The 27,453-nt window shown below is 37.3% G+C and overlaps 1 protein-coding gene across 5 annotated transcripts in view; it reads left to right on the top strand.

Annotated features, from left to right (window-relative positions):
* The first annotated feature begins 16,030 nt into the window (after positions 1 to 16,030).
* The window catches only part of ST7 (suppression of tumorigenicity 7), a 243,900-nt gene continuing 232,477 nt past the window's right edge, over positions 16,031 to 27,453 (top strand). For 2 of the 5 annotated variants that reach the window (XM_036231002.1, XM_036231008.1), the window contains exon 1: positions 16,031 to 16,397. In XM_036231002.1, the coding sequence (XP_036086895.1) occupies positions 16,247 to 16,397 (151 nt within the window). In that variant the 5' untranslated portion in view covers positions 16,031 to 16,246. The remainder of the gene's footprint in view (positions 16,398 to 27,453) is intronic. The other 3 variants (XM_036231003.1, XR_004954069.1, XM_036231009.1) reach the window with 3 other exon arrangements.

Raw genomic sequence — 27,453 nt, 5'->3', positions numbered from 1 at the left:
AAAAGTAGGAGCGCCACCTGGGCCGTGTCCAAAGGCCACACACCCAAAGGACAGCCTGGGAAGGCACCAGGGCTCTGCCCAAGTGAATCCTGCTCATTAGGGTCAGCCCCTGCACAACAGCTTCTCCACCGTTGTCACCGGCCAGTCCTCACAACTGATCATCCTGAGTGTCAATCCCTCCCATCTCCATACAAACAGCAACCAAGTCTCAACTACAACGGGAGGGCACACGCAACCCATACGGGGGACATACCTGGAACCCCCGGCTCAGGTGACGAGGCAGACTGTGCCACTGGAGCCTACAGGACACCTACTACATGAGGCCACTCTACTAAGGCCGAGAGACATAGCGGCCCTACCTAATACATAGAAACAAACACAAGGAAGCGGCCAAAATGGGGAGACAAAGACACATAACCCAGCGGAAAGAACAGGGCAAAGCTCCAGGCAAACAACTAACAAAATGGAGACAAGATGCAGAGTTCAAAACACTGGTTATAAGGATGCTCGATGAACTTATGGGCAGAGTAAATGAACTCAGCAAGAACTTTAATGAAGAGATAGACAAGAAAAAAAGAACCAGTCAGGAATGAAGACTACAATAACTGAAATGAAGAATACATTAGAAGGAATCAGCAATAGGTTACATGAAGCAGAGGATCGAATTTAGAAAATAAGATAGCGGAAAACACTCGATCAGAAGAGCAACAAGCAAAAAGAATCCAAAAAAATGAGGATCGTTTAAGGGGTTTCTGGGACATCAAGCATACCAACATAAACATCATAGGGGTACCAGAAGGAGAAGAGAGAGAGAAAGTATTTAAAGACCCGTTGAAGAAATAATGACAAAAACTTCCCTAACCTGGCAAAGGAAACAGACGCACCAAGCCCAGGAAATGCAGAGAGTCCCAAACAAGATGAACCAAAAGAAGCCCACACCAAGACACATCATAATTAAAATGCCCAAGGAGAGATTTATCTATTTATCTATTTATTTATTTATTTATTTATTTATTTATTTATTTATTTATTTTTCGGCAAGGCCACCCTTGGTTAACCTCACAGATTACAAGGACCTTGTCAGTTGTCAGTTTACAATCCCTTACTTTTTATTTTTTACACCCATAGCACCCGGTCTTCCTGGGTGGTCTCCCATCCAAATACTAACCAGGCCCAACCCTGCTTAGCTTCCAAGATCAGGCGGGATCGGGCTTGTTCACAAAGAGAGAATCTTAAAAGCGGCAAGAGAAAAGCAATTAGTTACCTACAAGGGAGCTCCCATAAGAATGTGAGCTGATTTCTCAACGGAAACTTTGTAGGCCAGAAGTAATTGGCATGAAATATTCAGAGATGAAAAGCAAGGACCTACAACCAAGGTTACTCTGCACAGCAAAGCTATCATTTAGAATCAAAGGAAAGATAATGATCTAACCAGACAAGAAAAAGCTGAAGGAGTTCAACACCACCAAACCAGAATTGCAAGAAATGTTAGAGGGACTTCTTTAAGAAAAAGAAAAAAATGAAGATAAAAAACCAATAATAAAATGGCAATAACTACATATCTATCAACAATTACTTTAAATGTAGATGGATCAAATGCTCCAGGCAAAAGATAAGGTGGCTAAATGGCTAAGAAAACAAGACCCTTTCATATGCTGCCTACGAGAGAATCACTTCAGATTGAAACACACACAGAGACTGAAAGTTAAGGGATGGAAAAAGATATTTTATGAATATGGAAATTAAGAGAGAGAGAAAAAAAAGCCGGGGTAGCAGTACTTGTACCAGACAACATGGACTTCAAAACAAAGGCTAGAGTAAGAGACAAAGAAGGATCCAGTAATCCCATGTCTGTGTATTTATCCGAAGAAACCCAAAATACTACTTCGAAGCGACACGTGAACCCACGTTTCACTGCGGCGTTATTTTCAATAACCCAGATATGGAGGCAACATGGGTGTCCATCAATGGACGAAAGGATGAAGAAGAGGCGGCACATGTATACAATGGGATATTACTCAGCCCTAAAAAAGAATGAAATCTTTCCATCTGCAACAACATGGATGGACCTAGAGGGTATTGTGCTGGGTGGAGCAAGTCAGACAGAGAAAGACAAATGCCATATGATCTCACTTACATGTGGAATCTAGAGAAAAAAATAAACAAACAAAACAGAAACAAACTCATAGATACAGAGAACATTTTGATGGTTGCCAGATTGGAGGGGTGTTGGGGGGGGTGTGGACAAAAGAGGAGAAGGGATTGAGAAGTACAATTGGTAGTTACAAGAGAGTCATGGGAACGTAAAGTATAGCATAAGGAATATAGTCACCGATATTATAATAATTGTGTATGGTCTCAGATGGGTACTAGATTTACCGGGGTGATCACTTCACAAGCTGTATAAATGTCTAATCACTCTGTCGTGCACCTGAAACTAAAACAATATTGTATGTCGCTAATTGAAAAATTTAAAAATTTCAAAGAGGAAAAAATAGGTAATTGAGTATTCAAATGAAAATAACGATGTAGTGTGTGGGGGTTTGTAACAGATTTATAACTGATATAAAGTAAGATGTGTGACATCGATATCATGAAGATTAAGAGAGGAAAAATATAAGTGTACTATTCTAAGATCCTTATACATTTTATAGCTATATTTGTACCTGTATTGTCTTTCCTGTTAGACTTAGAGTATAATCCCTTTATGCTAGGATTCTGATTATTCATCTTTTAACATTATATCATGTAAAATAATCTAATGTACAACAAATTAGTTTTGGCAGACATGATTCTTTGTTTTGTATGTCTTCCAGGTGAGTGATTGGAAGGGAGAGAGAGCTGGCTAGATCATATATGGTGACTTTACATGTCTGAGGAGATTTACTGGGAAAATGGTTTCTAACAGCATCTGCTTTGAGCCAATGGACACCCTTATTGGCTTTTCAGGGTCTGCTGCTTACTCTTAGCCTAACCTGCATTACGGATAGTCTTGGCAAACTCACAATGTAAAACTATGGAAATAGAAAAACAGCAGAAACAAGGCACTAAAAAAAGGCATTAGTCAACTATTAAGGTCTAATCTGGTTAAACTTTTTAGGAGGAGGGAACTAACACTTAGCCACTGCTAGAAGCTTTACATAAGGAACTTACTTACTCCGTGAGGATGCGCTATTCCAACTTGACAGAGGAAATAATGGTGATACAGATAAGTAAAGTACCTTGCCCAAGATCACACAGTAGATAACCTCAATGTTCTACCCACTTAAATGATCCTTAGATTTTTCAGATAAGATAAAAACCAAGGGCAAAACTCTTTAAAGTGAGGCATTCTAAATTTTATTTAAGAGTCTATCTTTAGTAATTACCTCGAATGTGTTTTATTTTTTAACTATAAATATAAAATTAATATATTTATAAGTTGTTTAAAAATTCTTAAATTTTGTACAAATATACATATATTTTTAGCAATTTAAGTAACTAATGTCAAAAGAAGATAACATCAATTAAGTAAATAATATCACAAGGAAAGCTATCATATTCAAGAAAAGTAAAACTTATTTTGAAGTTACGAGTTCTCTCAGGTATACTTAAAAGGAGAACTCAAGGGAAATATCAGGATTAACAAATGAAAATAATTACACAATAAATAGTATTGTGTTATATTTCTTTATTAATTGAAATACACCATCTATGGACGCTGAAGATCTGAAGAGCTTTTAAAGAACCAAACCGAAAAATCTCAATTGGTTTTTGGTTATAATAACCTAATTTCTTTGGTAGCCTAAAGGTTAAGTCAAGCATAATAGCTCTTCATTATAAACAGATTTCACATCTTGAGACTGTCGTTCGGGATTCAAAATGTGAGAACAGGAATCTGCAGGGTGAACGTAATTTCTTGCTCATTAAATGGAGATTGGATTGTATAGTGGGTTGAATAGTGCTCCCCCACCCCCACCCCCCAAAATGTTCAATTAAATCTGTGGAACCTGTGTATACTAATTTATTTATAATAAGTAATAATAGTAATAATAAGAGCCTTTGCAGATGTAATTAAATAAGGATTTTGAAATGAGATCATCCTGGATTATCCACATGGGTCCTACATCCGATGACAGATATCCTTATAAGAGAAAGGCAAAGGGAGATTTGACACAAACACAGAAGAGAAGACACAGGAGAAGGCCATGTGAAGATGGAGGCAGGGACTGGAGTGATTTTCCCACAAATGAGGGAGAGCCACCAGAAGCTGGAAGAGCTAAGGAAGGAATCTCTCTTAGAGTTTTTGGGAGGAGCATAGCCCCACTTTCACCTTGATTTCAGACGCCTGGCCTTCGGGCCCGTGAAAATAAACTTGTGTTATTTTAACCCACCAGGTTTGTAGTCATTTGTTAAAGCAGCCCTAGAAAATTAATAGAGATAAGGTGCTGTGTAACCAGTAAAACTTGTTTCTGCAAAGGGTTGTTAAGAAGGAATTTTCGTTGACTATTTCCTCGCCAATGAATAGATGAAGACTCTTGAGAGTAAAATGCAATTTCCAAAGGGATAATGTGTCATTTTGATGATGCAGGGTTAAATGTTGCTTGTAGTGTACGGTGATTTAAGTTTGGAAATTTTGGAATTTTTCTAATAGATTGGTAGAAGATAACTTGTTCCCTGAGGATTAAATTATTTTTTATTAAGTTTGTGAGAAACTTAGAAGGGACATTTTTTCCTCTTACCAAGTCCACAGTCAGATTTCCCCAGATTAACCCCGAAAATGTTTATTACATAGCTTTGAGTAGATAAATGGAAAAGAAAATTAGTTACAATAAAATTTAATTTACTATTTATCTCACCAGCAGGACTACAGCAGGACGATGGATCTGGTTTAGCTGAATTAGGGGCAAAACTCATAATGCATGTTGCACAACCATTCTCAACCATACTATATCGGTGCGTGGGAGTTTCAGTGGTAGAATTATCAACCATGCAATAACTTGAAGTTGTGGTTATTTAGGAGTTTATACAGTCAGGATGAGAGGAGTTTTAAGAATTGCTTTCGAAAACCAACTGAGCAGCATGCATCATGGAACTTTAAAATGTTTTGACCCCAAATCCACTTCTGCATATCTATCTCAATAAAATAACCTGAATTTAAAGATGAAAATTTATAAATGCAATAATATTCATGATGGAATTACAATAATAAAATATTAGTAGGTATAGTTGTGGAATGTTTTATGTCCTATGGAATATCATGAAATCATTAAATATGATGTTTTTGAAGACTATATCCTAAGGGAAAAATTTTTTAATAATAATATGTAAGAGGAGCCTGCAAAAGTGAACAAAGAGACAGATTAAAATGGTATAAAAATTATGCATGGAAAAACCAATAAAAAGAAATATACTAAAAAGTTAACTAACAGAAGATATCTAGGGTGGGTCATGGTTCTTCATTATTTTTATCTAACTTTCTAAATGTTATTGTAATTGTTTTGGCTCACGTTGTGAACTGACTGGTGCCAATTTTGTACTGTGTAACTGCCGGCTTTATTTTTGAGTGGGGTGGGGGTGATGTCAATAGCTATAAATAGTAGTATGCAGCTATAGGTCTTCTCCCCTTACAGCCTCTACACCTCTCTAGCAGGTAATATCTTAAAATGAAAGCGGGCCTCAGACCAAATTCTGACATGTGTTCAAGCATTTATTAGAAATAGATACTTAAAGAGTTTATATAACCTGTTTTGTAAACTGGATAAAGTTCCCACTTTCTGAAATTTTAGGTGCTCTGCCACGTTTACATGAAAGAAAAATGCCCGGAAGAAAAGAATTAGGTTAACTATAAAGTTGATTGGCTTGAGGTAATCAGAAAGCCTTCAACTACCAACTGGGCCCAGACTGTTTAGGAATCATGCTTTTTGCATCATTTTCCCTGCTTTGTTCTTTTTGGTGTCTTGGGCAATGTATCTTTAAATACTTTAGCCAATCTCATATCTTGACTGATACTAGTTTCATAAATGAAAATTCATTTTTTAACATCCCCACTCTAGTAGAAGATAACATCGCATGGTGCAGCCTCTGTAACTCTTTTCATACACAATAGTAAGCATCCATTAAAAAAAATCTTAAACATTTCAAGATAAAGCCAAGAGAGGAAGAAAAAAAAAAAAAACAACGAAATAAACAATAGCAATAGATTCCCTAATGATTCGGATATTAAAGTTAACAGATACAGATTTTAAAATAACTATGGTTAATATGTTTAATAGAGAAAAAGAGCTAAAAAGAAATTCTACACTTAAGAACTAAAATCTAAACAAAGCACAAAATAAAAATTTTAAAGCTGAAGTAAATTGCCATTATAATAGTGTTACATTAAAAAAAAAATCCTTGAGTGTGAGCTGAAATTTAAAAAGATAAAACTTTCGTGAGTTAGGTAACAATCTTCCCTACTCCTGATATCTATTTGCATTCATTGATTTACACATAGGCTAAGGAAACTTCTAGAAATGTAAGTATGGAAATTCAGACATAAGCGGTCATATGCTGATGAACTGAAAGTCATTACAAGGAAGCTGTGCAGAGATAGGAAGAAGCTGTAATATAAGTGATACTGCTCAGTGCACTCAGATGAGCCAACAAAATGAGCTCTCCATCCCAACTTACTGCAGAATTAGCTGCCACAGGCAGCAACATTGTTGTGTGATTTAAGGGAATTTGACAGTAATGAACAATAGTCGATGCATGAGTTCTCCAAAGTGCTGGTCCCTAAAGTGGGGTGCAGGCAGTAGAGAAGTACATTCATGATCTGTTAGTTTTTAGGGAGGAACTGCTAAACTTATATTCAGCTCACCTTTGAAGTGCCCATATATTTCTCTTTATTGTGTACATAGTATATTGGTATTATGGAACATATGAACTTATAAATAAATAGATATGTATACTTTGAGAGTGAGCTAAAAAATTCTTTTTACTGCAAGCCAAAGCTTGGAGACCATTTCTCTAAACCTACATATTTATTTACTAAACTTCATGTTGCTTCCACTATATCATGATTCGAATCTTACCACATATGGTTAATATCTGAATTTATTTGCTTATCTCAGTTTTCCTATCTATAATTTCTTGGAACTCGGTGTTTTGTGAACCAGACTAAAATGATAATCTTAATTTGCAGAGAGGAGAATAGTTTTCTCCAAGTTGTTTCTTTCCTGTACATTTTAATTAAACCCTTGCTTATTGCTATTATTTGTTTTCCAGAATCCTAGTAAATAATAAAATGAATGAATAAAAAGTAAATTAGCAATAAAAAGCAATATGGTATGAACTTTTTTAGCTTGTCTGCTTTTTTTTATGGATACATGCTCTTAGCTAGTGATTTTTAAAATTGCAGGTGTATAATATACTCACATATTTATTCTTACCTTACATGATGGAATTAAACTCATCAGCATATTAAGGTTGGGTAAGGGCCTCTCGACTCCCAAGATATGCTGTTGCCTGCAAACACTTGAAAAGCATTATTTTATTTTATGGCTTTGATATCTCGCATCTGTAAAAAGCACTTGGAAGAGTAACTTTTTCAGCTGACATAAATTTATTTATGCATAAGTAAATAGATAGTTGCAAGAGCAGATTTTGACAGTGGACGAGGGAAGGAAGTAAAAGCGCTAGGCGGCTGAGGAAAAGAGAGGGCCCACTAGGAAGTGTGGAAAACACATTCCCCCAGCTTCCAGTTTCACCAGAGGTAAGCCGTGCATCTTAGACTCTTATAAAACTAGGAAGTCATTTAGCCCAGCTGTACTGACAGGGTTCCCAGGAAGCAGAGCACTTTCAGTTTTAAAACTTGGGTCCCTGCAAATCTCATGCAACCTCCCAGCACTTGTAAGAATCCCTTCCTACCTGATAAACATGCTATTATTGTTCCCAGTTTACAAATGACGCTGGAGGGCAGCCAAAGCTCTGTTAAATGCTCTCAGTGATGGGAAGCTAAGGTATGTTAGCAGCTTAAATATTTTCCCCTGTCATTTACATGCATTGGTCCTGTCTTACATGAAAATCACATAGAACTTAAATTGTCTAAGTCTAGAAAACCAATTTGTTTGAGATGTCAAAAAATCAAACAACCTTACCCTTCCACCCGCGCCCCCCCTCCCCGCCCCAGCTCAACATATTCATTTCAGTTCAATTCTGCACGCAAGGCCTGTGCTAGGCCCAGGAAGGTATCTAATAAAAGAACATGGGCGAATGAACAAATCTATAAAGGATTCTTGATAAATGTGTTTAAACATAATAGCCCAAGATAAAAGTGTAATATGAAATGCATATGAGAAATAGAAGTACGGATAATTAAATCTGTGCTATAGGAAGTTATTTCCTACAGTTTGTCCAATCAGTCAAACTTGATAAGTTAATTCATACTGGCTTGATTATGTGGACATGTTCAACTCAAAGTTTGAATGAGAAATTTGATCAAAGAGAATACTGTAAAATTAATATTATAAAGATAATTTTTTTGGGAGAAGAAAAAGTTAAGGGAAGCCACAGTTTCAATTATAATCCCTATTCACTAACTGTCATTATTAACAAGGAGATAAATTCCATTATAGGTAAATGTGCATAAGGTGCTAAATTTAGCTGCTGTGCAATAGCATTGAAATGCAGGATAGAAGGAAAACCTGGAATAAGTTTTGCAAAACAAGGTAAGGAATCTCGTTTAGAATACAATAAGTCCTAAGTTAACCTCGTTGTGGAGAGGTTCTTGGAAACTAAGTGAAAAGATTATATCAATTTTGCCACAGGATAGTTAATCTGAACAAGACTTAGGTTCTTATATCATATTTCTAGTCATAGAAACATCAGCAAACTTCTAAATACAAACCCAAAACACTTCTAATATTAAACTTTGAAATAAACGTGAGCTGTACATACATTTAAGAGAGATTAATAAAAACAAGAGAATTCTTTTCCAATCTATTTATTCCAATTGAGGGTCTCTGGTGGCTGGAGCCTATCCTAGTAGCTCAGGGCACAAGGTGGGCACAGGTAGGAAGCCCCTCCATCAGTGGGTGCACTCACACCCACACCCACACCCACACCCACAGTCATTCACACTGGGACAATGTAGACAGTTCACTTCATGTATGCATGTTTGGAAGGTGGGAGTAAACCCGAGTCCCTGGAGAAACCTATGCAGATGTAGAGAGAACATGCAAACCTCACACAGACAGTGACCATGCCTGTGAATCAATCTTTTTTTCTCATCAACATTAAAATGAAACGACATTGGATGAAATGACATTATCCGAGGACCTTCAGTAATATTAGAAATATAATTAATTTAACTGGAGTGGCCAGGCACATTATTTAATACTAGCCCAAAATGAGCTTTAAGATAAAAATAATCTGATTTTCCTTTCCCTTTTTTAGATTCGGTTTTGACATAAGCCAAATATACCAGATGATTGTGAAATTTCCACTTTAATTTGCATGCCTAAGTATGGTCTTGCACATTAGAAATGAGAACAAAATAAAATGTAACTGATAAAGTATAAGAGAATACATTTCGTTTAAATAATGGAATAAATTCTCGAACATTAAAAAATTAAATCCTCTGTAAATAAAAGTAAATTTAAACTTATGTGCCACGATCAGATGTTTCTTAATTTTATCAATAATTCTGTAACATCAGTCTGACCTGAGTTCTGGTTTTTTTTTTTTTCAATGCAACAAATTGTTTAACTGATACGTCTACATTTGTTAGGTGCTTTAATGGTGTGTATGCAAGAGCTTGAAATGTGAAGCCCAAATCACAAAATAACATGCTATGTGCACATTAAGTAAACAGATAACATATTATTTTTGTACTTGTCTTGGATTTTTTTTATGTGATAGTTATCACTAGTGCCACTTATCTTTGCAGTCATAATTTTTAGAAAAGCAATATCTAGCTGTGACTCTTGTTTCTGAGATTCTAGACAGTAATAGACCAAAAATATGCAGTTTAAAAATAAAATAATAAAATCAAGATAATTGATGGTTTACATTATGGACAATGAATTTATTTTGATTAAAAGTATTATAATAAAAACTCTTGGACTCAAGACTCAAGAATAAAAAGTATACTATTAATATTTCTACACTACTTAAAGCACAATTGAAAAACTAACCCATCTTAGAGTATCTTCCCAGTTTAAATCTAGTCATTGTGAATCTCATTGTAAGATTGTAATATATATATGTCAATGACGGAAATGCATTCTTCCTTATTCATGCAATATTACATCTTGAGAACCTTCTTCCCTGGTCTTTTACCGTCTATATCATCTTTTCAACTATATATGGATGTTGAAATTCCATCTCTTCAATACTCTGTAAGAAAGTATGCTATCTGAAGAAGTAAGAAATGGACAATTCCCTTTCAAAACAATCTGCTCTATTGGTTCTCAAAACTAATCTAGGTTGAATTTGAACTTATCCAATTCTAGGTAAGTCACTAAATAAAGATAACCAGTTAGTTAGGATGTTATCCATGAACATAGGATATTGACTAATTCATATATTTAACTAATGAACATGAGATTTTTTTTTATTTTAAACAAAAGTCAAAAAGTCAGAGGTTATTTCTTGCATTTAAATCTCAGATGAATTATGAAAATAATTTATAAAAATGGTAATAAACTTATAACAAAGTATAAAACTAGAGACTATGACAGCCAATATATACATATATACTTCCAAACACTATTTACAAAATAAAACAAGAAACAATGGAGTATTACTTTTAAAGAAATTTTGAAGTTCTTACCTATTGGTTTCTTACTCTGTTCAGATATTTTATTAGATTAAGATATACATTTAACTAAAGATGTAAACCAATTTAAGAGTATATTGCTTTTATATATTTCCCATAAATTAATGGTCAATTATCTCCTATTATACCATCCATAGGTGGCTACACCTCCTGAAGCAAACTTCAGGAAAACTCAGCATATGGTAGACGACTGAATCTTAATTCTACCCCTGAATTAATCCTAACTATAGTATTTTTTGTAAAAGGTAAGATAGGGAAATTCTTTTTTTTTTTTTTAAGACATCTATATTGTCCATAAAACTGGAATTTCTTTTGATATAATTGATTTTTTCCCCTTCCTACAACACTCAGTAAGTATTTATTGAGCATGTACCATGTGCCAAACACACTGTTTATACTAGGAGGTAGGTACAGAGGACTAAATAAACAATAATAAAAAATTACTTAACATTAAAGTTCTCAATTTACTAACAGAGATGAAAGTATCAACTATATGCTAAGCATTTTTAATATGAATCTCATTGAATCTTTCTAACAACCCCATGTAACAGGTACAAGTATACCCCATTGTACAAGCGAAGAAATCGGCTCTGGGAAACTCAATGACTTGTAAAGAGCACCCAGGTGATGAATAGCAGGATCAGAAACAGAGCCAATCATTGTCTGGCTCTAAGCCTATGCTTTAACAGCTCACAATAAGCTTACTGGTGCTGCATCTCAAGGAAGAGACAATGAACTCCAAGCAGGAGGGAGCTGGTGTTATATCAAGTGCATCTTTAAATAAGCTATTCTCAGGCACTTGTGGCAGGGAGAGAAGCTTGAATGGGAAATATAGCACAAAGAAGTATACTGCGGATATGTTTATCAAAATGCTAGTGGTATAAAGAGTTCCAAGAGTGAGATATGAGCCTGCATAGGTTTGGTAGGAGTGCTTTGCAAAGGGCCTGTGTGCTATCTAGATTTTATCCTTTTGATAGGTATTGGAGTGGAGTAGGAGTGGAGTGGGTGGGGACTTGAAAGATTTTAAGCAGGGAGTGAATGATCAAATTTGTGCTTTTAAAGGAAACTTTAGCAAAAAAGTGTGGAAGAAGGTGAATTGTTGGGGAGGGGAATGAATTGAATTGCTGGTGTGTTGATGGTGATGGTAGTGTTGGTTGTGGGGAACTGGAGACAGGGAGCCCAATGCATTGCTTTGCACAATGTATGATTGGGTCATGAGAGCCCAGACCTATTTTAGGAGAATAGAGAGAAAGGACAGATCTGAGACATACCTTAAAGTTTTTGTTTTTGTTTTTAACTTTTTAAAAATTAAGTTTACTGGGTAACATTGGTTAATACAATGATATAATTTTCAAGTGTACGTTATAATTTGACATCTGTATATTCTATTGTGTGTTTACCACCCAAAGTCCAGTTTCCTTCAGCTACCATATATTTGATCCCCTTTACCCACTTCACTGTCCCCCTAATCCCCTATATTTAACCCCCTTTATCCCATCCACTTTTCCCCTGCTCCCCCAACCCCTACCCTCTGGTAACCACTAGTCTTTGGTTCATGTCTATGAGTCCCTGTTTGTTTGTCCTGTTCATTTATTGCTTTTAGGTTTATATCCCACGCATAAGTGATATCATGTGATTTTCAGCTTTTTCTGTCTGGCTTATTTCGCTTAGCATGATTATCTCGAGGTCCATCCATGTTGTCACAAATGACAGTATTTCATCTCTTCCTATGGCTGAGTAATATTCCATTGTATATATGTATCACAGACTCTTTAGCCAATCATCTATCATAGGACACTTCAGCTACTTCCATGTCCTGGACACTGTGAGTAATGCTGCTATGCACATCAATGTGCAAATATCTTTTTGGATATGGGTTTTCAAGTCTTTGGGGTAAATATCCAGTAGAAGGATTGCTGGATCATATGGTAGATCAATTCTTAGTTTTTTTGAGGACCCTCCATACTGTTTTACAAATTGGCTGTACCACTTTGCAGTCCCACCAGCAGTATATGAGTTTCTTTTTCTCCGCATCCTCTCCAACATTTGTTATTACTTGCCCTGTTGATTACAGTTGTTCTAACAGGTGTGAGATAGTATCTCATTGTGGTTTTGATTTACATTTCCCTAATAGCTAGCAATGTTGAGTATCTTTTCAAATATTTGTTGGCCTTTTGTATGTCCTCTGGGAAGAAGTGTCTGTTCAGGTCCTTTGCCCATTTTTTGATTGGATCGTTTGTTGTTGTTGTTGTTGTTGTTGTTGTTGAGTTGTATGAGTTCTTTGTATATTTTGGATATTAGGCCCTTATTGGAGGTGTTGCTTGCAAATACATTTTCCCATTCAGATGTTCTCTCTTTACCTTGTTGGCATTTTCTTCTGCTGAATAGAAGCTTTTTAGTTTGATGTAGTTCCATTCATTTATTTTTGCTTTTACGTCCCTTGCTTTCGAGGTCAAATTCATAAAATTCTTTTTAAGTCCAAGGTCCTTGAGTTTAGTTCCTATGGTTTCTTCTATGCATTTTATTGTTTCAGGTCTTATATTCAGGTCTTTAATCTATTTTGAGTTAATTTGGGCATGCGGTGATAGGCAACAGTCTAGTTTCATTCTTTTGCAGGTGGCTTTCCAGTTTTCCCAGCACCATTTATTGAAGAGGCTTTCCTTTCTCCACTATATGTTTTTGGCTTTTTTTTTTTGTCGAAAATTGTTTGCCCATATAAATATAGATTTACTTCTGGACTCTCAATTCTGTTCCACTGGTCTGTGTGTCTGTTTTGCTGCCAATACCATGTTGTTTTGATTACTGTCACTTTGTAGTATAATATGAAGTCAGGCAGAGTGATGCCTTGTTCTTTTTTCTCAGGATGGCTTTGGCAATTTGGGGTCTTTTGTGCTTCCCTACAAATCTGATGCTCTTTGTTCTATCTATTTAAAAAATGCCAATGAGATTTTGATGGGGATTGCATTAAATCTTTATAATGCTTTAGGTAATAAGGTCATTCTAACTACGTTGATTCTTCCAATCCAAGAACACGGAATATCTTTCCATTTCTTTGTATCTTTGATTTTTTTTAAAACAGTGTCTTACAGTTTTCATTATTTAGGTCCTTCAAATGTTTTGTTAAATTTATTCTGAGGCATTTTATTCTTTTTGTTGCAATTGCAAAAGGAATTATTTTTTCCACTTCTTTTTCTGACATTTCATTATGAGTATAGGAAAGCTATGGATTTTTGAACATTGATTTTGCGTCCAGAAACTTTACTGTATTTGCTTATTGTTTCTAGTAGTGTTCTTGTGGAGTCTTTATACCTTAAAGTTTTAATGCCTAGTTGACTGTGGAGAGGAAAGGAGGTGATTGCAAGAGAAGGAGCTAGCTGGAAGGGTTATGTGTATTCCCTGATGGAACTCTGGAAGGAGTTGAGGGTTAGGAAGTAATGAGTTCAGTTTTAAATGTGATAAGCTTGAGTTGACTGTGGGCCATTCCATTTGGAATGGTCAAAAGGCAGTTAGATATATCTGGATTGTCACTATTTAATGAACGGTCCCATTCAAGAGCCACCCTTCACCCTTTATCTTTACCCTATCTGTCCTATCAGTCACTAAGACCTGTTAATTTTACTTCCTTAATATTTCTTTAATCCCCACTTACGTAAATCTCTGGATTGGTCATTTGGATTAGTTCGTGCAATGCCAAATAACTGTGAATACCTTAGTGCTTGTATAAGGCACTTCAAAATCAGATCAGCTTAACCTCTCTTGACACCAGTCCATGCAGGAGCTGCACTCCTGTCGCACCAAAGCAGCCGCAGTTCCCAAGAGATCATGCTCTTGTAGCTTTTGTGTCCAGGCACCAAGACATGTCTCCAACTCCAACCCCCATTCCTGGCTGCACGCCTGGGAGAGGCAATGAGTAACACAAGGCTGACCCTCCAGGAGCGCCCAGCAATCAGAAAATTGTGGCTCAAATGAGTAATATTTATGTCCTTTCTTAGAGGTTTACTGATAGCAAAAAGAGGCCCTAGAATGTTCATTTAAATTAACTGGGAAATCCTATCGCAGAGAATATAATGGATTACTTAATCATTACATAAAATAGCTGGTTCATGTGCTCATGTTGTTTCTACTTAGAATCCAGGCATCATTGTTAGATACCAAAATTATTTGGTAGTGTGGTACAATAAATAACTATAAAAAGTATAAAAAAGTATGTGTGTCAATTTCTCTTATCCTGTCCTGTATCTCACTGTTCTAGCAGATGGAGCATATGAAAAAAACAGTTGCCAAGAGTGAGGTTGGAATTAGTGAAAATGTGAGTGTAGTTCTATTAAGGATGACATAAGTCGGTTCTACGTGTAAACGTTTAAGGGGCTTAATTATGGAGGAAACTACAAGTAAGCAAAACAAAATTTATAAAAAAAATATTCTGCTGAATGCTTAGAATTCTAAAAGTCTTGGTGTAGACAGGGTCACCTGTCTACAATTGCTTCATTACCCTCTCATACAAAGGGGGATTTATGGACAGAAACACTTTAAATTTCATTTAGTAAAGGCAAGATTTTATTCAGCACAGGAAAAAAAACGTTTATGATTTACTTCTTGTTTAAAGTAGCTGGTTTAGAATAAGCCAAAATTATTCAAGAGAATCATTTATATTAAAAACAGGTGGAGAGTCCTTTGAACCGTGATTGCCCCCAAAATTGGAGGATAAATATTCTTTTTGTCACGACTTTTTTGGACAATCTCAAGTTGTTTCAAGGAAGATAAAATAAAGGTAAACAGCGTGTGCAACCCAAATCTTGCTAACAAGTGGGCCCACTAACAGGTGACAGGAGCAAATCTTTTTCTTAGTTGACCCAGACTCATCCCCCTGAGCCTGAATTCTGAGAGAAAGGATAAGAGTGCAAGGTTTAAGACCTCGGGTCCTTTCATCCATCGTACTGCAACTGAATTCTGACTCGAGTTTAATGTAAATGCTCAATGGTCTTGTGCCTCAGTTTCCCTATCTATATAATGAGGGCTGTTGAAGGAATTAAATGAGATTACATAGACCCTGAAACGGTGTTTGGCATATACGAAGCCCTTAGTTTACGTGAGTTATTACGTCAAGAGTTTCCCTCAGTGCTCCCTTGGCTTGTCGTTCTAAATATGACCGTAATAAATATAAATGGCATCGGACCATCAGGGGGCAGGTGCCACGTGATTTCTCCACGAAAGCCACTTGTAGAGGCCTTCTGAGAATTAGCAATACGGCTGGAAAAGGAAAGGCAAGCGTGCCTGCGGCCCGCGCGCGATTTCCCGCCGCGCCCGTGTCCCAGGCGGCGGGCGGGCTCCGGAGGCGCTCGGAGCGCGGCGGCGGCGGCGGCGGCGGCGGCGCGAGCGGCGCCTCGGGGCCGGTGAATCATCCCGACAGACACCGAGAGTCGCGGCAGCAGAGAGCAGCGCTGAAACATGGCTGAAGCGGGCACGGGCTTTCTGGAGCAGCTCAAGTCCTGCATAGTTTGGTCTTGGACTTATCTCTGGACCGTGTGGTTCTTCATCGTGCTCTTCCTAGTCTACATCCTGCGGGTGCCCTTGAAAATCAACGACAATTTGAGCACAGGTAAGGCCCGGGCAGCCGGGCCGCGGCGCTCGCCCCTCCCCCGCCCGGAAAGTTAGTGCAACTCGCGCGGGGCCGCGGCCGGCGGGGGCGGGCGGCCGGGCGCGCGCCCGGGGCCGCGCCGGGCCCGCCCACCGGACGCCCGCGGCCACCCGGCGGGGACGCGGCGCCTCGGGCGGGCCGGCTGGTCGGCGAGGCGGGCGGGGGCGGCCTTACCGGCCCCGCGGCCCCGCGCCCTCGCGGAGGAGGCGCCGCGTACACGCCGCGAGGGAGGCTCGCTGGCGGCGACGACAGCTCGGCCCGCACCGGCCGCCTCCCGGGTGCCCGTCGGCGGGCCACCGAGGGGGCGCATCTGGGGCGCCAGGGAGTTCCCGCGGAAGCCCCCTGGGTGTCTGCGCGTGAGCTCCGAGGGCCCTTCAGGGTTACACGGTGTCCTCCCTCACGCTCGGCGGGGGTGCTGAACGTCCGAAGTGTAGTCGGGCGAGGCGTCTGTCCCCACGCCAGCGGGACTCGACTGGCCGCGGGCGGCCCCGGGGCGCTGCCTCTAGTGCCCAGCGGCGAAGCCCTCCTTAAAAGGGGCCGGGACGGCCTGGGGGCTCCCTCCACCCACCCAGATTTGGGCTCCCTGGGTCTGGGGCGGCGAAGGGACGTCGCTCGAATTTAGGCTGGCAGAGGGGTTCCCGAAGGTACTGTTATTGTGGATGACGTGTCACGTTACCAAACGGAAAGTCGAAGGGACGAAGGGGAGATCTGTGATCCTCTACTCTTGTCCCTCCCCGCCTACATAAGGTCTGGTAGCTAGTTAAGTCCAGTCGTAGGTAAAGCACCACATGCTAAGAAGTGAGTCCCGCATGGCTCATATCCGTGGCAAATACAGAAAGTAATTAGAACAGGATCTTAATAAACGTGCAGCCAGCCAACCGAATCATTAAAAAACAACCACAAAACAAAAACCTCAATCTAACAGTAACACTTCAGGAACAAAAATTATATTTTGCTGGAAAGGTTACAGTCCTTGAAGTCGTTTTGAGATTAGATTCTGTTTTTAATGTCTCAGTGCTTTTGGAGATCCTTATAATCCTGAATACATGTATATGTAATATCTGTATATATGTCTCTGTGTACGTGTGTGTGTATTTTTTTTTTTAACCTAGTGCATAGTTTATATACTTTGGGAGTCCAGGTCTGGAAATACATTTTCCTGTGTGGTGTTAATTGCACCAACAAAATTGTTAGAACACTTGAGATAATGTACTTAGTGTGTTAGGTACTTACACTTTTAAATATAAACCTCAGACATCTTGTTTTAACTTGACTCACGTTTATATTTACATTGGTTTCATAGTATCCCTTGGGCTAGCACCCCTCAAGGCAGATAGGCTTCTGCACTCTAGAATCATCTTACTATTTTAATAGGTGCTGCTCTGCCCTTAGATTCAGTCATTCCACAGATCATGGCTTTCTGGCTTTTCCTCTTTTTAGAGTGTGTGCTTCTCACAATCACAATACTATCTTCCCTGCTTTAGGCAATTTTATCTCTAAGATACCATCTAGTCCCAGAGTCCTATAATTTTAAGCAGTTGTTTGAATATATGTGGTAAGGAAATCTTATATTTATTGGTGTGTTTGATTTTTTTCTTTCCCCAAATTGTATTTTAAAAACATGAATGTTTCTCATTTAGTACATATTAAAACTTTTATTTCAGAACATGTTCGTATACTACATTTTCTTAATGTAGGTTAAATTATCATCTATTTGTGTATATGTGTTTATGTTCCCATATCCCCATAAGTGCTATACATCCAGAACAGGCAAGAAGCAAAATGCCCACTGAGAATGTGTGTAGTTTTTAAAGAAGAAATTGTTATGTTTTCTCCCAGCAGCTTTAAATCTAGCATTTCTCTCAAATAACTTGTATAGGGCCATTTCTCATTTGGGCTTATCAAAGAGAAAATACGAAGATGAACAGGCCATATGGGCTGAACCTCACCAGACATGGGATAGAAGGAGCCTGAGGCTGTTTTCCCCAATGATGCTGGACTTCTGTTTTCAGTGTGGTTTTATGCACATTTTAGTCATAAAGGAAGGTAAAAGGAGAAGCACACTGGCAACTACCTCTCTGCTATTTCTGTGAGAAGTAGCGGGAGGTAGGGATATGGGACCTTTACATGGTGGAGCATTCTCTTGCAGGGAGATCTAAATGGATTCTAATGGGACTCATTTTGCTGTTCCTAAGCCCTGTGGTGTTTACTTTTCCTATGAATTGAAGGCAAGTGTCCCTGGAGAGGCCGCTGAACCTAGAGCTGCTTTTAGGGAGCTGTGAGTGGTGCAGGCCTTCTTCCTTAGGAAAGCAGGCAGATGGGTGAGGCAGATAGGAGCCAAGGCTTCCATGACACAGACCCAGCTCTGCTGTTCTGAGGTTGTAGGATCTGGTAAAAATGGTCCAGAGTTCTGGATGTCTACTTGGCTTGTTCTTCTCAATATTTTGGCATCTTTAATATTTTTAACCTCATTTGATCATATTTTGTGGTAAATGAGCCAAATCCATTTTTTTTTTTTTTAAATGACTGGAATGCCTCCTGTGTATAGGGCACTGTGTCAGGTTCTATGTTGAGAGATACAGGTTTGTAAAACTCAGCTAAATAAGGTATTTACAACATGAGTGCAATTTCCCATAATGCAAAGTGGAGTGGGATAAGGCGATGGGAGCTTCTCTTTTGCAATTCTGTCATGTGTAGTTATCCATGTAAAAATACCTTCAAGATTCTTTTCAACTAACCTTAAGGTGTGCCTTAGTTTCATTGTTCTTTCCTACCCTTATCATTTGGATTTGCTTGACCTTTATGGCATTGAGCTTGTGCCATTTAGGGTAGGGATAAAGTTCAAAGAGTTCCACAGTATTGTTAGACCACACAGAGAAAAGTTCACTTAGGAAACAAAATCTTATAATGAAAAATGAATTTTAAGAAAGAAAGGAGAATACACACATATTAGGAATAACACACACTGATTAGCTTTGATAATTGATTTTTTTGATACTCTGCCCTTGAGCTGGATAGGAGTGTGTGCAAATAGTTTTACGATTTACTGAAAATACAGTGAACTTTTAACAAAATCAAAAAAACCTCCAAGTGATAACATTACTTGTTAGCTTTCAAGTTAGTTTTTGAGTTAATTTTCAATATCCTAAAACAATACTTTTCCAGAAGGGCAGAAAATTAATAACTAGAAGTAGTCATGGAGGATATTATTCAAGAAAAACAATAGAATAGATTATTTAAAAAAAAAAACAGTTCCATAACTTACTTTATATTGTTGTGTTGATTGCACTTTTTCACCTACCCTGTGTTCTGAGATTTTAGATGCTGAATTTAAAACACTGCAAGCTAACATCTCTTAAAATGTGCACCTTTGCCATTTTTGTACCATACAATTTAAGTGATTTTCCAATTCTTTTTCTGTTTCTTGAAAATCAAGTTTTCAAAGATCTTTGAAATCCTATTTCATTCCCTTTGGAAAACAAATGTTAAAAGTCTGACCTGGGCTTAAGGTTGTTTATATTGTAAAACTTTTTGTGTGTGTGTGTGTTAATTAAGGTGAAAACTAACCTTAAGGTGGTGCAGAATGCTCACATGACTTAACCGAAATGATATATAACTTTAGGTACAGCTTGGTTTTGAGTATTTTCATATTGGGAAAAGCTGCTCTAAATTTAATTCACATTATGGATTTCTCATCTGGAGATCCTGCTTGCGTCTACCTAGGTCTTTTGCTGCTGCTGTGCTTGTCTAAAATGTTCTCCCCATCTGTAAATGCCAACCATCCTCCTCGGGCCAGCTCGCATGCTGCCTTTAATTGTTTGAATTGAAAGAGATATTTCCTCTAACTTTCACAGTGCATTATCTGAGAGTCACATTGGCAGTTTTTATCTAGCATGAATTATAGTTGTGTGTATGTAAAAAAATATGTCAGTGTTTGTGTGTGTGTCTTCTCTTTTTTGTATACATGTTTTATGGCTTCTACTAGACTAGTTCTTTGTTTTCGAGTATCATTCCTTGCACATAGTAGGTCCTTACCATTCACCAGATGAATGAATCTGTAAGTTATTGTGTATCCATTGAGTTGTGATTGGAACAATGAAATTGATCAAACACAGTTGAAGGTATATGCCTCATCTAAGTTTTCATCTTTAGATAAAGGTCAAAAACTGTCATAAAAACTTAAAAAATTCTCTGATGGATCATCTGCATCTAATTCATGAAGGTCCAGTTTATAAACACATGAAAGGACAATTATATGATTAATGTCAGCTTTGAGTTTAGGATATGTCCCAGACATGTTAGTTGCTTGGGCTCGTTTTGGAAATGTTTCTCTCATCCGTTAATGAAGCAATCCGAGTGATGCTTTTTTCTTAGGTCCTCAGTTTCTGTACGTGTATAATGCTAGCTTTACTTTCCTTAAGGTTCTTTCTAGCTCTAGGATTCTGTTTCAGTATCTTGGCATAAATTTCATTGAGTGCAGAGTATAGAACCAAGTGACTATGTGGACTCAATATGTTTTTTTTAGTTCGGACTCTTATTCTTAGTAAATGAATATAAGTTCAGGTTTTATGTGGCTTCCTTCAGTGGCTTCACCTCACTGAATATAAAATCCAAATATTACCCTGACTTCCAAAGTCTGATGATCTGACTGATCTCTTCCCACCTCTTCTATCTGAATTTCTGCCACGCATCCTTGAGGTAGCTACCCTCCACACGTGTTTTGATTGTCTTATTTTTAAGCATGTCTTGCTTGTACCTGTCATATAGCTTTTGTACTAGCTGTTCTCACCACCAGAATGCTTTCTATTTGATTTTCGCATGGTAGTCTTCTTAGTATTCACACCTCTGTTTAAATTCACTTCTTCCTGAGATGTTTTCCATCATGATCCAATCTAAAATGACCATCCAGTCATTGAATCACCAGACTTAAATTCTCTGCATAGCACTTAGCATGGTTTGATTTTACATATGTGTGTATGTATGTATGTATGTATGTATGTATTTATTGCATTCTTATGGTTGTCCCCATATGACTTTAAACTCCATGAAAGTAAGGACCTCACTTATCTTTTTTTTTTTCCCCCTGTCTTTTTGTGTATCTTTAGGATCTCGAACGATGAGTATTTGGGCCTAACATGTGCTCAGTATGTATTTGCTGAATAAAAATGAAAACCTGTTTCAGTTGATTGTAGTGACTCAGCAGTAACACTGTCCTTTAGAAAATGATTTTAGACTCTATCATGTAGTCATTTCTTATGAGATTGAGAATTGTGTTTACTGACTCAATTGTGAAGATTACTCTGAAATGTTTACTGATGTTCCAAAATACTAATATATTTTGATTTATTCTTAAGGGGTAGAATTTAAGGAATGCTTATTCTTCTGGTTCTTATTGTAAAGTAAATTTAATATAAAGAATGTTGAGTCAAAATTGATTTCATTGGGAGACAATTTGTGTAATATAACCTGGAACTTTAGACGTAGAGATTTGCAGAGTTAAGTATCTCACATTATCTGTAAGAATGGAGCTTGAAGTTCTACCAAACTGGAAGAAGTTATTATCTGTGGGGAATGATGGGGTAATAGAAGAAAGATTTGGCTGGGAAATTTTTCACAACGATATTGTCAGTCATCATGAAATTTAACAGAGAAACATAATTTGAAGTGATAAGAAGTACTTGAGCATAATTTTAAGTTCATGCATTTGCATTTTTCACCTCTAACCATAGAAACCATTTCTAGGTTTATATGAGAAGCCAGAGTGAAAATAGTTTTAAAATTATGGAAATTGCTTTATTGCCAATTTTACTGAATATTTCTCCATAAACCATTGCATATTTACTGAAAGAAATACCAGCAGTGACGGAATGAAAAGGAGCATCGGATTTAGAATATTTGAGTTCAGATCCCAGTTTGTGATCTGCTGGGTAACTTGAACAAATTACTTTGTAAGACTCTTTCCTCATTTATTCAACAAAGACAGTGATCTCTATTTTATAGTTTGATTTTGAACTCTAAATGAAATGACTTTAAGCATCGAGTTCTGAGCATAGCACATAAATAATATTAGCAACTATATATTGTATACCTGGTTATTCTAGTCCATTTCATTGACTCTGAACAGTGTTCATTCATTAGTTAATTCATTCATCCACTGGTTTGTTTATTCATTTATTTGAGGAGGCAGGTACATTATTCCTGCCAGTTATTATTGGGACATACAATCTCATATCAGTTATATTCCTCCCAGTTTCTGTACTTGTTTTCTGTGCTGAACAGTTAACATTCCCTAATATACTTTCAGGTTCACCAATGCTTCTAAGTATATTCTGTTTCCTATAAGCAAACTGTATCTTAAAAATAAGATTGAGTATAAATGTGTTGATTGGAACTAGGAAGGGATAAGGAATTAATGTTTATCGAGTTCTTACATGAGTCAGGCACTGTGCTGCCTGCTTTATCATTGGCTGTTAGGTTCCCTGAGCTTGTTCACAAGTTCGTTTATATCTCATATAAACAACTATATAGCTGATATTCTTCATATTCATGTGGAATGAACATTGTTTAAAGCAAAACTGGTATTGGTATAATACTAGTTGTCCTATTAAAGGAAGCAATACAAGTGAACACATTAAAGTTGTATTTTGATGAGAAAGCAGCCTAATTTGTGAATGAGAATGGGAACTTGGTGGAGATTTTTGTAAAGGCCTATCTCCTTAGTATACCCAGAAGAGCATGAGAGCAGGGATCATGACTTTTTCATGTTTGAATTTCCATTTGTGGTCATTGCCCAGTGATGGTATGTGAAAAGGTGAATGAATGGATTACTTCGGGTGTTTTTAGGGCTTTCCAAGATTGATAGCACTGGTGGTTCTTATTTTACTTCACCACCTAAGATTTTTCTTTTCCTTGGTTCAGAGGGTTATTGCTAATACTCAGCAATCAAGGCTGGGCTTATTATTTGGACCACAATAATAAGAAACTCAGAGAGATAGAATGATCCTTCTGAAGAAACAGGGGCAAGAGTTTGAAGACAATGAAAGACAAAGGAGCGTTCCAGTGTATTAAGAGGAGGTGATTGCCCATGGTGGGACTAATGTAGAAATTCAGAACAGGAAAACCCTAAGGAAGAAGTGATAGTATGGTATAAGCGTGACTGGTCAGATGGGTTAGGACGACTTAGACATTGTCTAGGTGTGGGGCCGGGATGGAATGATAGAAAGTGTGCAATTGCACAAATATTACTTAAGAGGTGTTTATACTTCTTAAATAACTATAGTAGGCACAGAAGTGGGCATTCCATGAATATCTTTGTGGTTGAGATAGTTGCCTTTGGCTCTCTAGTTTGGTGAAGAATGGCTTCCTTGACTGGAACACAACTTCATAGGAGGTGGTAAGATCAATGAGACAGTGCTTTGTAGATTGTAAACTACTGTTTAAATCCAGGGCATTATAGTAGCTTGTTTCTCTAGAAGTTTGTGTTCTAGGAGCTTTGTCTCTTATCATGAAATGACAGTTTAAAATATATAATGGGATCTCATCCTGGATCTTCTTTCTAAATAATATCCCAAAATTGCTCTAAACAGAACAATGAGTTATAGGGTTTTGAGTTTTGGGGAAGAGAGAGAATGTGTAATGTGATTCATTTTAGATGTTACATTGGTGCAGGACAGTTTCCCATGTGTTACTATTACCAGTTGTTCAAATATAGCAGGCTTTGCTGCTGTGCTAAAATACCTACTGTGCTAAAATAAGAAACTGACAGGCCCAGTTTGCTATACCAGTATTTCGTATTAGCTGTGGCTGTGGCCAGAGGAGTCACTGTTTAATGGCAGTTACTAAATCTCTCCACAAAATAAGGTGACATTTATCTGAGATAGCATTTTTTCCCTTTCTGAATTTTAGGAAACTGAAATTTTACTGGTTATGAACATACTCTGTGGAGAACCCTAACTTAACTTTCTTAAGTTGACTTCCAAATCTAATAAAAGGTCTTGGTGAAGTGTCAGTCTTTATGAAGTTTTGAGCAAGCCTATAGAGGAGTTTAAAGAATTTCTGAGCAAGGAAATTTTTTTTTTTTAGTAAAAAGCTTAACAATTTAAAACGGCGCAAACAGTGAAACACTGAATCATAAAATAGTCTTTAGAAAAGAAGTGGCTTTTTGTGATCTAGAGTTAGAAGGTGTTTTATGGTTTTGTTTTGCTTGAAAGTCAGTTATACCATTCTAAAGTATTATTTAATTAGCAACAGATAATAGTAGAATGCTTACAGTTCTTCCCTCTGTTAACTAACTTGTCCATTTTCTAGGTTCCTTCTCTTGGGAATGAGAGAATGAAATTTACTTCTTTGCCAAATTGATCATTTTCATTTATTAAATAGTACTGTATATTGAGCATTATGAATAGAACTAATAAAATAATGCTGTTTGGGTGTTTTGCAGTTTATTACACCCACTTGACTCAATTAATTTCCTTTTTGTGACATACATTTAGATTACTGTAGTGTCAATAAGAACTTGTGTGAGCTGGTTTGTACTTTTTCCTTGGGCTTTGCTGAAGGGGGAGGAGAATTCCTATTCTCTATCACTGATATCTTTCATTTAAAATAAAATAAATTATGCTTTTCTTAGTTTAGGCTCAGAACATTTAACATTATGGGTTAGATAGAAAAATATTTCTTAACATATTTGGCTTTTTTATCAAAGAGTGTTTTAAATTGCACTTTTACATTTGAAAGATGATGTGTGAGAGGCTAAATTATAATTTTTAAATTTTAGAAACTTGCTTCTCAATTGTTTTTTTCTCTAAACTAGAAGTCGTGTGTGTATTATCATTCTGTGAAAGCCTGAACATATAAGAAATCTAATAGCAAATCTAATCAGTTGGAGAAAGCTATTATTTTAACAAACTTTTTATTTTACGTTATGTGAACAATGAAATTTTTGGAGGGAAAGTACAGAGGAAATGACCATATAATATCAATTAAGTTTGAGCAAAGATGCAGATATTAATTAGTTTTGGCTATAAAAGTGTTTCTAAAAATATTTTGTTTTTGCATGAATGGTTATTTTTTATTGCTTGCCAACAGGAAATAATATAACAATATCTGGTAGATTTTAAAAACAAAGGAACTATAATTCTTAAAAAGGAGCATTTTTAGTTTTAACTAACTATGAGAATATATGTGATGGAGAAGAGTGAAAAGACTTATAAAAGATAAGTCTACACGTTCCTGTTTAGGATGGAGAGGATCAAAATTGAATTGTAAAACGGTGGTCACAGCAAGCGCTTTTCCCCCTGCCATGTCTTGAACATTACGGCCATCCATTGTTTCATGTCTAACTCACTTTCTAGTAGTAAACATGATTTAGAAGTAAAATGTAAAGCTCCTTTTAATGTATATTCTATTCGTAACATCTGTAAAAATAAAAGACATAAAAATATTTAGACATTAAGGCATTGTTGCAGTCATTTATTATTTTGATGTTATATTAAAATAGGCTATTGATATGCACATGCTATTGATATTTAGCTTTATAGAAATTTCTTTTTAGCATTGACTAGCAACCAGAGGATTGAAAAGTGTCAGCTAGTTGGTGTTAGTCCTTTCGAATAGATTTATTTACTGGAGATTTTACATCATTTAGGCAGCTCATATACCTTCCTAGGGAGGAAGCCCACCTGTATTTGTGAAATGACATTATTATTTTTCACATTGCATTTAGATGAAAATTACTCTCAGTCCTGGCACGTTACTTTTACCCCTCTTTTCTTACAGGTACCAGTGAACAAGTAACCATTGCTTCTTGCAGCACAATGTTTATGTACATGATCCCTGTCCTAGCTTTCTTACCACAGGATATAGAAAATTATCCAAAGTGGAATGGTAAAAATTTTAAATCAATAAAACAATGTATTCCATGTTACTTTTAGAAATAAGATGGTTGTTAGTAAATCAAACCACCCATGATGTGATAAATATTGCAGAATATTAAGGGATTCACTTTGATATTTGTGGGTTTCTCATATTTCTGCTTTCTTTTTTTTTTTTTGCCACTGATCACAAGGTAACTTAGAGAAACCCGAATTTCTCAGGCTGAACTTACCTGGTGGTGTAAGACTAAGGATATATTGGTGTGAATAAGTAGTAACAGTTATGGGCCGGAACTGGTCGGCAGGTCTCCCTTTCTCCCTAGTGACAGCTGTTAATTCCTACTGCTGCTTGTGAGTGTTGCAGCTGCACTATTGTTATTTCTGACTCTTGGTGCTCAGGACATCTGTCCATCTTCTCTTCTCACTGGTTCTCGTTGTTGGGGACATTAAAGTGTGGCTTTGTGCAGGCATCCTGTGCAGGTCATCATCCAGTGGACAAATCTGCAGGTCCAGTGGGTTGTAAGTGTTCTGGGAGGTCCATGGGACCTTTCTGTTAATTGTATCTAGTCTTGCCACTCCCAATAAAACGTGATGGTGCACTTACCACATTTTAGCACAAAGTCAATGTGGATTCAAGTCCTTTACCAGTTCTGTGATCTTAGTACTAGTTAGTTCTCTTATCTATAACTGAGGGTAATGGAATCGTTAGGAAGTTTAATGAAATGAGGAAAGCCTTAGCACAGTGCCTGACACAATTTAAGTGCCGAATACATTTTAGATATTTAGTCGTAGCTACTGTTGCTGCTAGTACTATGCTATTCACCTTATTCTATAATTCTCAGTGCCTGACAATCAGCTTTTCTCTTCATTCAGTCTCTAGATTAGTAGTTCTCTTTTCTCCCTGTCTCCCTCCATGCCTCCCTTCCTCCCTTCCTCTCTCCCTCTTTTCCTCCCTTCTGTCTGTCCTCCCTCCCTCCCTCCTAACTTCCTTCCTTCCTTCCTTCCTTCCTTCCTTCCTTCCTTCCTTCCTTCCTTCCTTCCTTCCTTCCTTCCTTCCTTCCTTCTTTCCTTCCTTCCATGCATCTGTTCTTCTTCATAGTTATTTACATATTTATCCTCTGTAAGTTTTCCGTTTCCCTTCAATT

The sequence above is a fragment of the Rousettus aegyptiacus genome, unplaced genomic scaffold (genome assembly GCF_014176215.1).
Source record: "Rousettus aegyptiacus isolate mRouAeg1 unplaced genomic scaffold, mRouAeg1.p scaffold_m13_p_13, whole genome shotgun sequence".
NCBI classification, from domain to species: Eukaryota; Metazoa; Chordata; class Mammalia; order Chiroptera; family Pteropodidae; genus Rousettus; species Rousettus aegyptiacus.
The sequence above is the reverse complement of the archived record's forward strand: the minus strand, read 5'-3'. Positions and strand labels throughout refer to the sequence as shown.